The 13,532-nt window shown below is 39.7% G+C and overlaps 1 protein-coding gene across 2 annotated transcripts in view; it reads left to right on the forward strand.

Moving 5' to 3' along the window:
* COLGALT2 (collagen beta(1-O)galactosyltransferase 2) overlaps positions 1 to 13,532 on the forward strand; it is a 121,520-nt gene that overhangs the window by 99,010 nt on the left and 8,978 nt on the right. For both annotated transcript variants that reach the window (XM_086343425.1, XM_086343426.1), the window contains exons 7-10: positions 830 to 906; positions 4,347 to 4,453; positions 11,939 to 12,071; positions 12,277 to 12,404. In XM_086343425.1, the coding sequence (XP_086199551.1) occupies positions 830 to 906; positions 4,347 to 4,453; positions 11,939 to 12,071; positions 12,277 to 12,404 (445 nt within the window). The remainder of the gene's footprint in view (positions 1 to 829; positions 907 to 4,346; positions 4,454 to 11,938; positions 12,072 to 12,276; positions 12,405 to 13,532) is intronic.

Below are 13,532 nucleotides of genomic sequence, written 5' to 3' on the forward strand. Positions count from 1 at the left end.
CCCAGAGTTTTACAATTTTAAATGTATAGAAAAAAAAGCATTCATTAGAAAAAGTCTAGCCTATTTCTGAGTTCTTTCATCATGGGCCACTATGAGTAGTAACTGGGAGTTACTGAGCATTTACTGTGTTGATTTACTGTGGTTAGTGCTTTGCATGTAGGTCTCATTTAAATTTTCTAACACTCCAAGATATGCACTTTTATTATCCTGATTTTACATGCAAAGAAAGAAAGAAACTTAGAGAGGTCACCTATCTGCTCCAGACCTTCACAGACCAAAGTTTAGACCCAGATCATCTGACTCCAAGAGCCTTCACCCTTAATCATTACCCTGAATGTCCTTCCAAGTTTGGAATGGACATGTACGCACTGCTCTATTTAAAATGGATAACCAACATGGACCTACCGTATGGCACATGGTACTCTGCTCAATGTTATATGGCAGGCTGTATGGGAGGGGATTTGGGGGAAGAATGGATACATGTACATGTATGGCTGAGTCTCTTTGCTGTCCACCTGAAACTATTACAACGTTGTTAATCGGCTACACCCCAATAAAAATCTTTAAAACTATCCTCCATATATTCTTAAAAATAGGTCTTAAGGGAAATGGAGCACATGTTGCAATCTGCATAAAAACAAGTGCTCTCAAAACCAGCACAGTGACCACTGGGGTTCTTGTGTAGCCACTTAACTCTGGAAAACTACTGAGAAGTTATTCCCTACCCTGACCATGCAGGTTGTGTTTCCAGAGGTCAGGCTGCGAATGGGATGCTGTTCTCTGCAACTCTCACTAACAAAGCACTCTGCATGTTTCTTGTGTCTTCCAGTTGACGGTCCTCCAATGGAACCTTCCCAGTTTGTCTCAGTTGTCCCTAAATATCCAGACAAGATGGGATTTGATGAGGTAGGCAAGGTGTCTGTGTCTGTGTGCACCTGTATGTGTGCACATGTGCACGTCGTGTTTGTATGTTTATATCAGAACAACAAGCCTGGGCACATGTCTGAGTCAGCCAGAGCAGCTTGGCTGCCGAAAACAAACTTGGAAAAAGTTCTCAGTTTTTGTTGTGCGTTATTCACTTATCTTTAAAAAGGAACATTATGGGAAAGTGAATTGATCATTGAGTCAGAAAGATGTTACTAATTAGGCATGAAAGTCATATTTTCTAAGAGCAGATATTGCCATGTTTTATCAAGATTCAAGGGTAGGGTAAAGAAGATATATGTTTTAGGTATTAGAGGACTTTAACTTTATTCTGAGTAAGTGGAAACCATTCTGGAACATTCTTTGCTTTTTTTTCTCTTTGCTCTTCTTCCATGGGAAAAATTAGAGGGCAGGGTTTAGAGGACAAAGGAAAAGAGAAAAAAGAAACCCATTCTAAAATTTGTTTTTGTAGCAGGCAAGAACTTCATAATAATGCTCCAAGGGCTATATTTATTATTACACTACAATTGTATAACGATTGAGCAGAAATGTAACAAGATGCCTGTCTTAGTGATATGCTCAGCAGAACCAGAATTGTGACTCCAAAATCACTGAATCCTTCATGGGTCCCTCATGTCACATAACTGCTGATCCATGTTCAGGAACTTGATGATCTGGAGGCTGGGACAGTGCCTTGGGAATCCACAATCTACGATGGAACTTTTCCATGAATCTGCGATATGTTATAAGCCAAACTTTGTGCTCTATGCTCCTTGCCACTGATTCACTGAAAGAAAATGCCTTGTTTATCTCCCTATACTATGTCATATGGGTCTCCAAAGTACAGCCATCTTAAATTCCTGCTGGAACTGGAAGTTGGGGGTTAGTCTATGAAATCTATTTGTTGGCAGATTTCAGAAATGGAAAGGAGTATTTCATGAATATTAATTGGAAAGGAGTTAGAAACTATCATGCTATTTCTTCAGAGGGCAAGATGAGATTAGATGGTTTTAAGTGTAATAGAGATGAATTAGACTAAAGTAGAGAAGAATTAAAGTGTAGATAGTTTTATAAAGTCAGGGCTTCAGAAATATTGGCCCACCCCAGATACTGAACTGGCTTCCACATATTACTTACAGCTCTCCTTTTCTGCAGCTTTCACTAACTCTCATGTCTCCAGGTAAAAGAACCCAAGGGTCTTTATGTATATTCATTTTTCCCTTCATAAACACATTCCAATGAGGATCAAATCAGAGCAAATACCATGGGACAAAAGTAGGATCTTCTAGCTCTGGTCTTCCATTTGCAAGGACTGGGTCACTTTTAGAAGCCTTCTGAAGAAGGCCAACTCTATGGAGATACAGACACGGGAACTCTGCTCTCCTGAGCCCTGGCAGTCATCTCTCTGGAACAGAGATAGGATAGTAGAAAAGGGGATTTCAGGGCTTTTTCAACCTTCCCTGTACTCTGTGACCTTGTTGGGGTGTCTGGGCTGCATTTGGCTGGGTGGCTTTTTGTCTGTTTACTATTCACTAATATGAGCAAGCCGTCTGTGTTTTCCCTTCAGAGCTGCAGTTTTTATTGCACTTGTCCTGGCAGGACCCCGGATGGGATTATTATTTACCAAAGTCTTCCCAGACTAGAGGTCTTGGGTCTGAGGGGACTTTTTGTTGTATTTCTGTTAGTTTTTTGTTTCATTTTGCTCTCCTGGCGTGACCTCAGGTAGCTCCATGTGCACACATGAGGAAATGCCCATTCCTTCCCATAGCCTTAAAATCAGGAGATGGAACGTGTTCCCATCACAGTAGGATTCTAAACAGGAAGAAAACGACATATAAATGAACACAACTCGTTGTTATAAAATCCCAAGTAACAGGGCAAATAGAGTTACCACAGAAATTGTTTTTTTTTTTAAAGAATTGCACAGTTAAATAGTGGAGGTAATAAAATCATAATATACCTAATCCACTTTGTTCTGATTCAGATGGATGATTTTTTCAAAGAAGACATCTTGCTCCCCATCCGTTCTTTTCCTTGAGCTGTATAAGTGGATGGAAGTGAGAATATTTTTATAAAATATTGAAGAGTTGAAATTTTACTTAATTCAGCTTTTGATCTGGTAAAATGTATAACATTTTGATACTCCATTCAGAATGATTGTGTGAACCATGGCTTAACCCTCAGTAAAGTCAAAACTCCAGCCTGCTTATATGACATGACTTCTTCTTTATTCTAGACATAATGCAAACTTTATCACAAACCACATATTATAGACAATTTAATCTGTATTGGCCTTGAAGGATAAGATTACTCTACTCCCTCTTTTTACAAACAAGGGAACTGGACCCCATAACATTAGATGTCTTCCTCAAAGTCATCTAGATGGGTCTTTAGGATGAAGCCAGTATTGTCCAACTTTTTCCTGCAGGCTCCTCCTTTCCCATGCTATTCAGTATTTCTCGCTGGCAACTGAAGTCTCCCTCTCTCTCAGGACTAGTTTAATGTACAAAGTGAGTTTATTACTGCTTGCAGAAAAGGACCTTATTAAAGTACTTCATTACCTGTAACAACTTTCATGAGGCTTTGGGTTCTTTTGTGGCTCCTTAAATCTGGGAATAATCAGACCAGCCTCCTTATCTGTGTAACTCCCAGTAGCACTCATGATAGGTGTGTGTTCGGTGCAGTCATCAGGAATTTCAAGGCTACTGTGAGGAGCTGCAGGAAGACCCAGCCCTCATGGGGAACAATCTGAATGCACACTTTGGGGACTTCATGGATCAGTACATGTCTTCTTATAAGACTTCCGTCAGATCCATGTAATATGGAAATTAATGACTCTCCCTAAAGGACTAATCCCAAGAGCAGAGTCCTTTTTTCTTTACTTGTTTCAGAAAAAGTCAAAGACAGTTGAAGAGGTCTGGTAAAGAAGCTATGAAAATTAAGACCTTAATAATTCGATTTGGAACTCATAGTAATAAGAGGAATTTGTTAAGACTAGATTTTTCTTACTCTTGGAATGACTTTAAACTTTTCTACAGAGGATGTAAATTACAAGAATAGCTAATATTTTGTTCCCAGGTGATAGGACCAGTATGACTTCCATTTTACAGATGAGGAAACTGAGGTGTAGGAATTGGACCAACGAAACACTTAGCAGACTTAGGTCTTGATAAATCCAACCACTTGCCAAACTTCTTCCTTCCCCTTGGTCTCATATGTTTTGGGTTTAATTCACCTTTGGCCTCCTGAAGAATAGCTTTTTGACCCGATATGAAATACAAATAAATCTTCACCACTTCCCCTAACCTTTCCACTCCTTATTCTAACTAAAGCTTTGTTCCTTATACTTCCTTTGCTTTTCAACAGCCTAAAATAAAAACTGAGTAATCTGTATTTCTTTTCCTTTTTTCTTCTTGTATTAGATTTTCATGATAAACCTCAAGCGCAGAAAGGACAGGCGAGACCGGATGTTACGCACCCTGTATGAACAGGAGATTGAGGTCAAGATTGTGGAGGCTGTGGATGGAAAGTGAGTTGAGTTTTCTCCTCAAACCCTTGCCGCTGTGGCTGGAGTGGATATGCTCCCTCTCCAACTGAGGTTTAGTCCCAGTGGGCGGAATCTTCAGTCATTGCGAGATAGACATGCTTTCACAGTGCAGCCTATTTTGGGAAAACTTTATGACTCATAGAAGTTTATATATGTTAATTTCACTGAGCAGAGCAGAAATCCACTCATCATCCTGTGCTCTCTGGTCTTCACTATGCTTGCCCTGGGTGTGATTTTCCATTGTCTCTGGGGGTTCTTGCAATGGTCGTGGTGGTTGCCAGCCCTGTAGTGCCTTGGAAGGAATGCGTTCAGAGTTGCATTCAGAACCTGATTTAGAGCAAAGCATCTTACCTTGTGTGACTTGACCTGAAGAAAATAAGTGGAGAAAATGCCTAACAGTCTGTGTGTCCTGTTGCGCGAGGTGCTTGCCACAGTCTGCGTGGGCTGATCACTTTTTCCAGGAACATGGCAGGAAACTTACATACAGTATCTGTTTGGAGTCCTTCAAGAGTTTTTGTTATTGATGTTGTTATTTTGTTTTGCTTTGCCCTTTAACACTCTATTATTTCAAGGAGTATGTTAGCAGTCGTGTCTTACTTTTTGTGATCCCATGGACTGTAGCCCGCCAGGCTCCTCTGTCCATGGAATTCTCCAGGCAAGAATACTGGAGTGGGTAGCCATTCCCTTTTCCAGAGGATCTTCCGTACCCAGAGAGTGAACCCTGCTCTCCCACATTGCAGGCAAACTCTTTACTGTCTGAGCCACTAGGGATATTTGCAAAACCTCCTATTCCATGTTATATATAAATTTGGAATATGAATGACTCTAAGGAGTATGGCTAGAAGCTCTTGTGGAAGTTTTTATGACTCTTTTAGAGAATCTCGTCAGTGTTTCTCAAAGTGTGGCCTGGACACCCATGTCACAGTCCCCAGGGGCTGGTTAAGAGGGCAGCTTCCTAAGTCCCAGAGCCGCTAAATGATGATCTGTGTAGGGCTGGGCTGGGAATCGGCACTTAAGAAACCTCAAAGTGATTCCTGGGTAAGGTTGCCACGTAGAATAGAGGACACCTAGTTCAATTTGTCCCAAACATTGCATGGGTCTTGTACTAAAAAATGACTGTTTATCTAAAATATAAATTTGACTGGATATTTTTGTGTTTTACTTGCTAAATCTGGCAACCCTATTCTTGGATGTACTAGAATTTGGGAACCACAGTCTCAAATACCTCTAATAACCCCAATCTCCTTCATAGACCACATGGACGAAGGAAAAGTAGCTGAGCTGTGAGAGTTCTTTATGTGCTCTGCATACAGGTCTCTTATCAGATGTATAAATTGCAAATATTTTTTCCCATTTTATGAGCTGTCTTTTCACTCTCATGATGGTGTCCATTGAAACACAGACATTAATTTGATGACGTCCAGTTTATATTTTTGTTGTTGATTGTGATTTTGGTGTCATATCTAAGAATCCATTACCAAATCTAAAGCCATAAAGACTTGGTTCTGTCTTTTCTTCTAAGAGTTTCATAGTTTTATGTTTTATATGTATCTCTTACACATTATTAGATCTTTGATTTATTTTGAGTTAGTTTTTATATAATGTGAGGCAAGGGTCCAATTCATTCTTTGTTTCCAACTCATTCTTTTGTACAAAGTTATCTATTTGTCTCTGCACCATTTGCTAAAAGATTATTCTTTCCTTTACTGAATTGTCTTAGCAACCTTGTAAAAAATTAATTAAATAGAAAGGTTTATTGCTGGATTCTCAATTCTGTTCCATTGATGTGTATGCCAATCCTTATTTCCCATAGTAGCTTCTTATGTGTAAGGAAGTCCTTCAACTTAGTTATTCTTTTTCAAGATTGTTTAGGCCATTCTAGGTCTCTTGGATTTCTGTATAAATTTTAGCATTAGCATACCATTTTCCACAAAAAAGTTTGGGTCTTGATAGAAATTGCATTGACTCTGTAGGTCAGTTGAGAGAAGTACTTCTCTGTTTGTAATATGAAGTCTTCCGATTCATGATCATGAATATCTTTCCATTTATTTAGATCTTTAATTCTTGGATTGATATTTTATAATTTTAACTTGCACATCTTGCATTAATATTGTTAAATTTATTCTCAAGTATTTTACTCTTTTTGGTACTATGATAAGTGGAATTGTTCATTTCATTTTTATATTGCAGATTGCTAAGCGCATAGAAATAGTTGATTTTTGTATATTGATCTTGTTCCTACAACCTTGCTGAACTCACGTATTAGTTCTAATAATGTGTTTGTGTGTAAGTATGATCAGGCCATTCAAGATGACTTCTCTCTTGTTCTCTGTACATCTCCTACTTGACCAGTCCTTGCTTCACTCACATAACTATCCAACCCTCTTAATTATAGGGCTTAATCAGTAACTGCCTACGTGCTTGCCCCTGCCACAGTCACTGGTTTCCTTGGTAACTGATGAGCCAATGTGATGTTAATGCCCCCTATAAATGGTAGCCTCCTTCTCACCCAAGTAGTGAAGACTGCTGCCGTGTCTGGCCTTTTGTCTGTTGTACACAAGAGAGTGACATGCTCCGGGATCTTTGGCTTTAGACTTGTAAGATCCCCCTATCCAATAAATCATTAACGTATCTGTCACTGTCTCTGGGTTCTTTCTTTGGTTTCAAGGTTGGCTAAATTACAAGGTTTGCAGTCCTGGAAGGTGCAATCCAACAGTTTTTGAGCCAGCCAGAGGCTGAGGAAACTCCCATGAGCACCAAGATGTTGTTGAATAAGGATGAGGAACAAAAAGTCATGGGGGTAATCCTTGGCTAAATCCTCAAGTACAATGTTGGATAGAAATGATAAGAGTAGACAAAGGAGGCAAGAATATACAATGAATTAAAGACAATCTCTTTAACAAGTGGTGCTGGGAAAACTGGTCAACCACTTGTAAAAGAATGAAACTAGAACACTTTCTAACACCATACACAAAAATAAACTCAAAATGGATTAAAGATCTAAACGTAAGACAGAAACTATAAAACTCCTAGAGGAGAACATAGGCAAAACACTCTCCGACATACATCACAGCAGGATCCTCTATGACCCACCTCCCAGAATATTGGAAATAAAAGCAAAAATAAACAAATGGGATCTAATTAAACTTAAAAGCTTCTGCACAACAAAGGAAATTATAAGCAAGGTGAAAAGACAGCCTTCAGAATGGGAGAAAATAATAGCAAATGAAGCAACTGACAAACAACTAATCTCAAAAATATATAAGCAACTCCTACAGCTCAACTCCAGAAAAATAAATGACCCAATCAAAAAATGGGCCAAAGAACTAAATAGACATTTCTCCAAAGAAGACATACAGATGGCTAACAAACACATGAAAAGATGCTCAACATCACTCATTATCAGAGAAATGCAAATCAAAACCACTATGAGGTACCATTTCACATCAGTCAGAATGGCTGCGATCCAAAAGTCTACAAATAATAAATGCTGGAGAGGGTGTGGAGAAAAGGGAACCCTCTTACACTGTTGGTGGGAATGCAAACTAGTACAGCCACTATGGAGAACAGTGTGGAGATTCCTTAAAAAACTGGAAATAGAGCTGCCTTATGACCCAGCAATCCCACTGCTGGGCATACACACTGAGGAAACCAGAATTGAAAGAGACACGTGTACCCCAATGTTCATCGCAGCTCTGTTTATAATAGCCAGGACATGGAAGCAACCTAGATGTCCATCAGCAGATGAATGGATAAGAAAGCTGTGGTACATATACACAATGGAGTATTACTCAGCCATTAAAAAGAATACATTTGAATCGGTTCTAATGAGGTGGATGAAACTGGAGCCTGTTATACAGAGTGAAGTAAGCCAGAAAGAAAAACACCAATACAGTATACTAACGCATATATATGGAATTTAGAAAGATGGTAACAATAACCGTGTATATGAGACAGGAAAAGAGACACTGATGTATTAAAAAAAAATAGGAACACATTAGTGTACATTTTGAAAACAAGATTGCAGGCTTGTGTATCAAATTATGCTCATGGTCTTTGGGTGGTAACTGTTTTCCTTAAAATAATTTACTGTAATCTACTTTATAAAACTTCATTAAGAACTTACTTTTATCTTTGTTAAGATGGACATTTAAAAATTTTCATAATGAAGAACAAAAGTTACAAAAAAAAAAAAAAGAAATGATAAGAGTGGATAGGCTTGGCTTGTTCCTGTTATTAAGGAGAAACATTTAGTCCTTCACCATTAAATAGGATAATTGGCTCTGGAGTTTTCACAGGTGGCCTTGATTGGGTTGAGTGTTTCTATCTTGAAAGGGTGATGGTGTCTTAGTTTGTTTGCTGCTATAATAAATGACCGCAGACCAAGTGGCTCAAATAAACATTTGTCAAAGTTCCAGAGGCCGGGAAGTTCCAGAGAAGGGTGCCAGCATGGCTAGATTATGGTGAGAGAGCTCATCCTGCTTTGTAGATGGCGATCCTCTTCCTGTGGGCTTCCTTGGTGGCCCAGTGGTAAAAGAATCCGCCTGCCAATGCAGGAGCTGCAGGTTCGATCCCTGGGTCAGGAGGATCCCCTGGAGAAGGAAATGGCAACCCACTCCAGTATTCTTGTCTGGGAAATCCCATGGAGTGAGGAGCCTGGTAGGCTACAGTCCACGGGGTCACAGAGTCAGACCCAACTTAGCAACTCAGCATGATCTCTGTCCTCTTGCTGTACTCTCCTATGGCAGAGAGCAAGGAGAGGGGAGAAAGCAAGCTCTTGCTTTCTTATAAGGGCACTAATCTCATTTACGAAAGTTCTACCTTAGGATCTACAGCTCCACCTCCCTATCAACATGTGAACTTGGGGGAATATAAATAGTTAATTCATATACAGTAGGATTTTTGTCAAGTTTTATGTCTGTTTAGATGATCGTGGAATTTTCATCTTTAATAATGATGTGTCACTTTTTTTTTTTCCATGTGTTAAATGAACCTTACAATCCTGGGATAAATCCCATTTGGTCATGATGTATAATCCCTCTTCTCTGATGCTGGATTCTGTTCCCTAGTATTTTATTGGGGATTTTTCTATTTATCTTAGGGGATATTGGTCTCTCATCTTCTTGTGATGTTTTTCTGGTTGTGTATCAGGATAATACTTTATAGAATAAGTTGGGAATTGCACCCTCTTGAATTTTTGGTAAGGGTTTGAAAGATTTGTGTTAATTCTTTAAATGTTTGGCAGAATTCTGAACTCTTTACTGAAGCTATCTGGTCCTGGACCATGTTTTGGAACTTTTTTTTTTTATCTTTACAAATTCAGCCTCTTTAACTGTTACAGGTATTCAGAATTTCTATTTCTTGAGTTGGTTTGTTTCTTTTGAGCAATGTGCCCGTTGTATCTAGATTATCTAATTTGTTGATGTATAATTGTTCATAGTATTTTCTTGTAATCCTCTTTATTTCCACAAGACCAGTAGGGATTGCTCCCTCTTTCATTCTTAATTTTTAATAATTGAGTCTACTCTTTTTATTTGCCTAAAAGTGTTATCAGTTTTGTTCTTTTCCAAAGAACCAACTTTTGGTCTTGTTTTTGTCAGTTTTTCTATTCTCTGTTTCATTCATTTCCTTCTTTCTGCTTGCTTTGCATTTAGTTTGTTCTTTTTCCAGTTTCTCAAAATGGAAAAGCAGATTATTTAAGATTCTCTTTTTTAAACATAGACATTTGTACCTGTAACTTGCCCTCTAAGTACTGCATTAGGTGCATCTCGTAAGGCTTGGTACGCTGTTTTCATTTTCATTTGTCTCAAAATATTTTCTCATTTCCTCTGTGATTTCTTTGACTCATTGGCTATCAAGGAGTATATTATTTAATTTCACATATTTGTAAATTTTCCAAGTTTCCTATCAATTTTTAATTTCATTGTGGTTATAGAACATACTTTGTATGAATTCAACCATTTAAAATGTACTGAGGCTTTATTTATGGTCTATATAGTCTAACATGTGGTCTTTCTTAGAGAATGCTGCACATACAGTTGAAGAATGTGTATTTCGCTGTTGTTGCCTTTAATTTCAGTGTCAAATCCAAGAAATCATCACTAAAGCAGTCAAGGAGTCTTATCCCCTTGTTTTCTTCTAGGACCCTACTATTAATATGAACTTGATGGCTATAAATTAAGATGTTAATTATAATCCCTAGGGCAATCACTAATAACTAAAAATATACTGAAATATAAACAAAGGAATTAAGATGTTAAAGTACAAAATATTGAATCCTTATATTGTACACCTGAAACTAATGTTATATGTCAATTATATCTCAATAAAAAAATACCAACTTCAATACTAAGGAAAAACTTAACAGCTATATAGCTTTATTCCTTCCCCTTCCTTTGTTCTATGGTCACACTAATTATTTCTTTATATGCTCTTTATACATTATTTGCTCTTACTGCTTTATGCAGCTATAATTTAAATCAGATAAGGGAAAAAGTTATGAACAAAAGGATACTTACACTATTTATATTTACCTATCCCAGGTGGCGCTAGTGGTAAAGAACCTGCCTGATAATGCAAGAGACATAAGAAACACTGGTTCAGTCCCTGGGTCGGGAAGATCCCCTGGAGGAGGGCATGGCAACCCACTCCAGTATTCTTGCCTGAAGAATCTCGTGGACAGAAGAGCCTGGCAGGCTGCAGTCCATCGGGTCACGAAGAGCCAAACACAACTGATGTGACTTAGCATGCACGCAAACACCTGCACTTCCATTTACCAATGCTTTCATTTCTTTATGTGGATCTGAGTTATTCTCTAGTTTCCTTTCATGTTAGCCTGAGGGATTCCCTTTAGCATTTGTCGTAGAGCAGATCTACTAGTGACGCCGTTTTTGTTTATCTGGGACATCCTGGTTTTTCCATTTGTGAGGTCTAGCTTGACTGGATACAGCATTCTCGGTTGAGTCTCTCTGAGTTGGCACTTTGAATTTGTCAACCTTCTGGCCTCCATGGTTTCAGATGAGAATCAACTATTAATCTTACTGAGAATACTTTGTTTGTAGTGAGTCACTTCTCTTGCTTACATGACTCTCTCTGCATTTTAATTTTTAACTCCAAAGGAAAGATGTACACGTGTACAATTCCTCTTATGATTCTTTCCTGTCCTCATTCCTTCCAGTGTTTAATAATATTTAATGTTTCTATTAGCCACTCTCCTTCATTAGGAAAATACTTTTTCAAAGGTGCCAAAAAACTGATGATACTTAGAACTACATTGGGTGTTGTGAGGGATACGTAAAATATAAGACCGCATCTTGTCTTCACAAAGCTCATAATGCTACAACACACTAACCCTGAGGAGCTTCTAAGGAGCCTGCTCAGTGTGGGGAATACACAGACCTCTCCCTCCTGGCTTCTGCAGTGGGGACCTCTCAATGTGTTAATTTAGGGGCGTGTTCTATCTTACAGGGCACTCAACACAAGCCAGCTGAAGGCCCTGAATATTGAAATGCTGCCTGGATATCGAGATCCCTACTCCTCCAGGCCTCTAACCAGGGGTGAAATCGGCTGCTTCCTTAGCCACTACTCTGTCTGGAAAGAGGTGAATAATGCTTCATTCAGATGTGCAGTTCTGTAATGAGAAGGGAGGAGAGTGGGACCATTTTACTGTTGATGAACCTTCACCGAGATTCCAGTTATGAGCTATTATGTGTTGTGCTACTATACTTTTGACTTTTTAATACCTATTTTGGTTAGATAAATAAGTATCAACTTTTCATCGGGTATCTTCCCCCTGACCTTTGCAGGTAATTGATCGGGAGCTGGAGAAGACTCTTGTTATTGAGGACGACGTGCGTTTTGAACATCAATTTAAAAAGAAGCTGATGAAGCTGATGGATGACATTGATCGAGTTCAGCTGGATTGGGAGCTGATGTGAGTGACAAGACGACAGGCTTTTCTAAGAGTACTGAGAACTCTTTCAGTTCTTTCAGCACCAAGAGCCCCAACTCACAGGAGGTGGGGCTCAAGCTTCCACTTACCTGGCTTTCTCTCCAGCAACAAGAAGTAGGTAGGGGATACCCACTGGTCTGGGGGCTTCTCTGGTGGCTCAGATGGTAAAGATCCCACCTGCAATGCAGGAGATCTGGGTTTGATCCCTCGATTGGGAAGATCCCTTGGGGAAGGGAATGGCTACCCACCCACTCCAGTATTCTTGCCTGGAGAATCCCATGGACAGAGGAGCCTGGCAGGGTTGCAAAGAGTCAGACATGAATGAGTGACTAACACTTTCACTTTTGCATCTATATGTTCTTCAGGGTGAGAAAGTATGGGACTTTCTTTGAGACTTGGAATCTGCCTGTAGTTCTGGGGTTTTCAGTATCAGCATTTACCTGAGAACACAGCAGAAACCCACCCATGAAGCAGCGTGGTGTATAGAGCATCTCCAGGGAGGACCCGTGCCAGGGCAAGGGTCCTGTGTCACACTTGAGCATCAGCTCACTGGAGGATGGGTTTCCTCTGCAGTCTCTGATGGTGTGTGTGGGGGGAGGGGAGAGGGGGTTGGAAGGTCAGTGGGAGAGCATCTGTTGGGGAGGGGAGCTGTACAAATAGGGAGAACACTGACAGCTGGGTTTGGAGAGTCAGAGGCTGTCTTAGGAAAACCAGACTCACCAAGGGAGTCCTGGCTCTGAACTGACATTTAGTTAATGCTCGTTGCCTGCTACCTCTGGGAACTGAGTGTGTGCTCTCTCTCTGGGAACTGAGCGCTCGCTCTCTCTCATTTTGTTTTTACAATGAGATGACACTTTTTACTTCTCTCCAATGAGGCAGAAAATTCCCAAGCGTCATATTTACTTCCCATCTGTGTGTCAAAGGCAATTTCATCAGATCAGAGGCTGTTCCTTTAGCAGCTGCAGCCCACAAGCTGTCCCCGTTCCTCCCATCCTCGGAGGGAAACTTAACTATGCACTCGGGTGGAATACTTGTTCTCTTAGAAAATGTACCGTTCTGAGCTCAGAGGAAACCTAGTAATGGCTCACGTAACCGTGGGAATTAGACCCA

This window comes from Bos grunniens, chromosome 16 (genome assembly GCF_055505025.1).
Source record: "Bos grunniens cultivar Pamir isolate PY7600 chromosome 16, Bosgru_T2T1.0, whole genome shotgun sequence".
In the NCBI taxonomy this organism is placed as follows: Eukaryota; Metazoa; Chordata; class Mammalia; order Artiodactyla; family Bovidae; genus Bos; species Bos grunniens.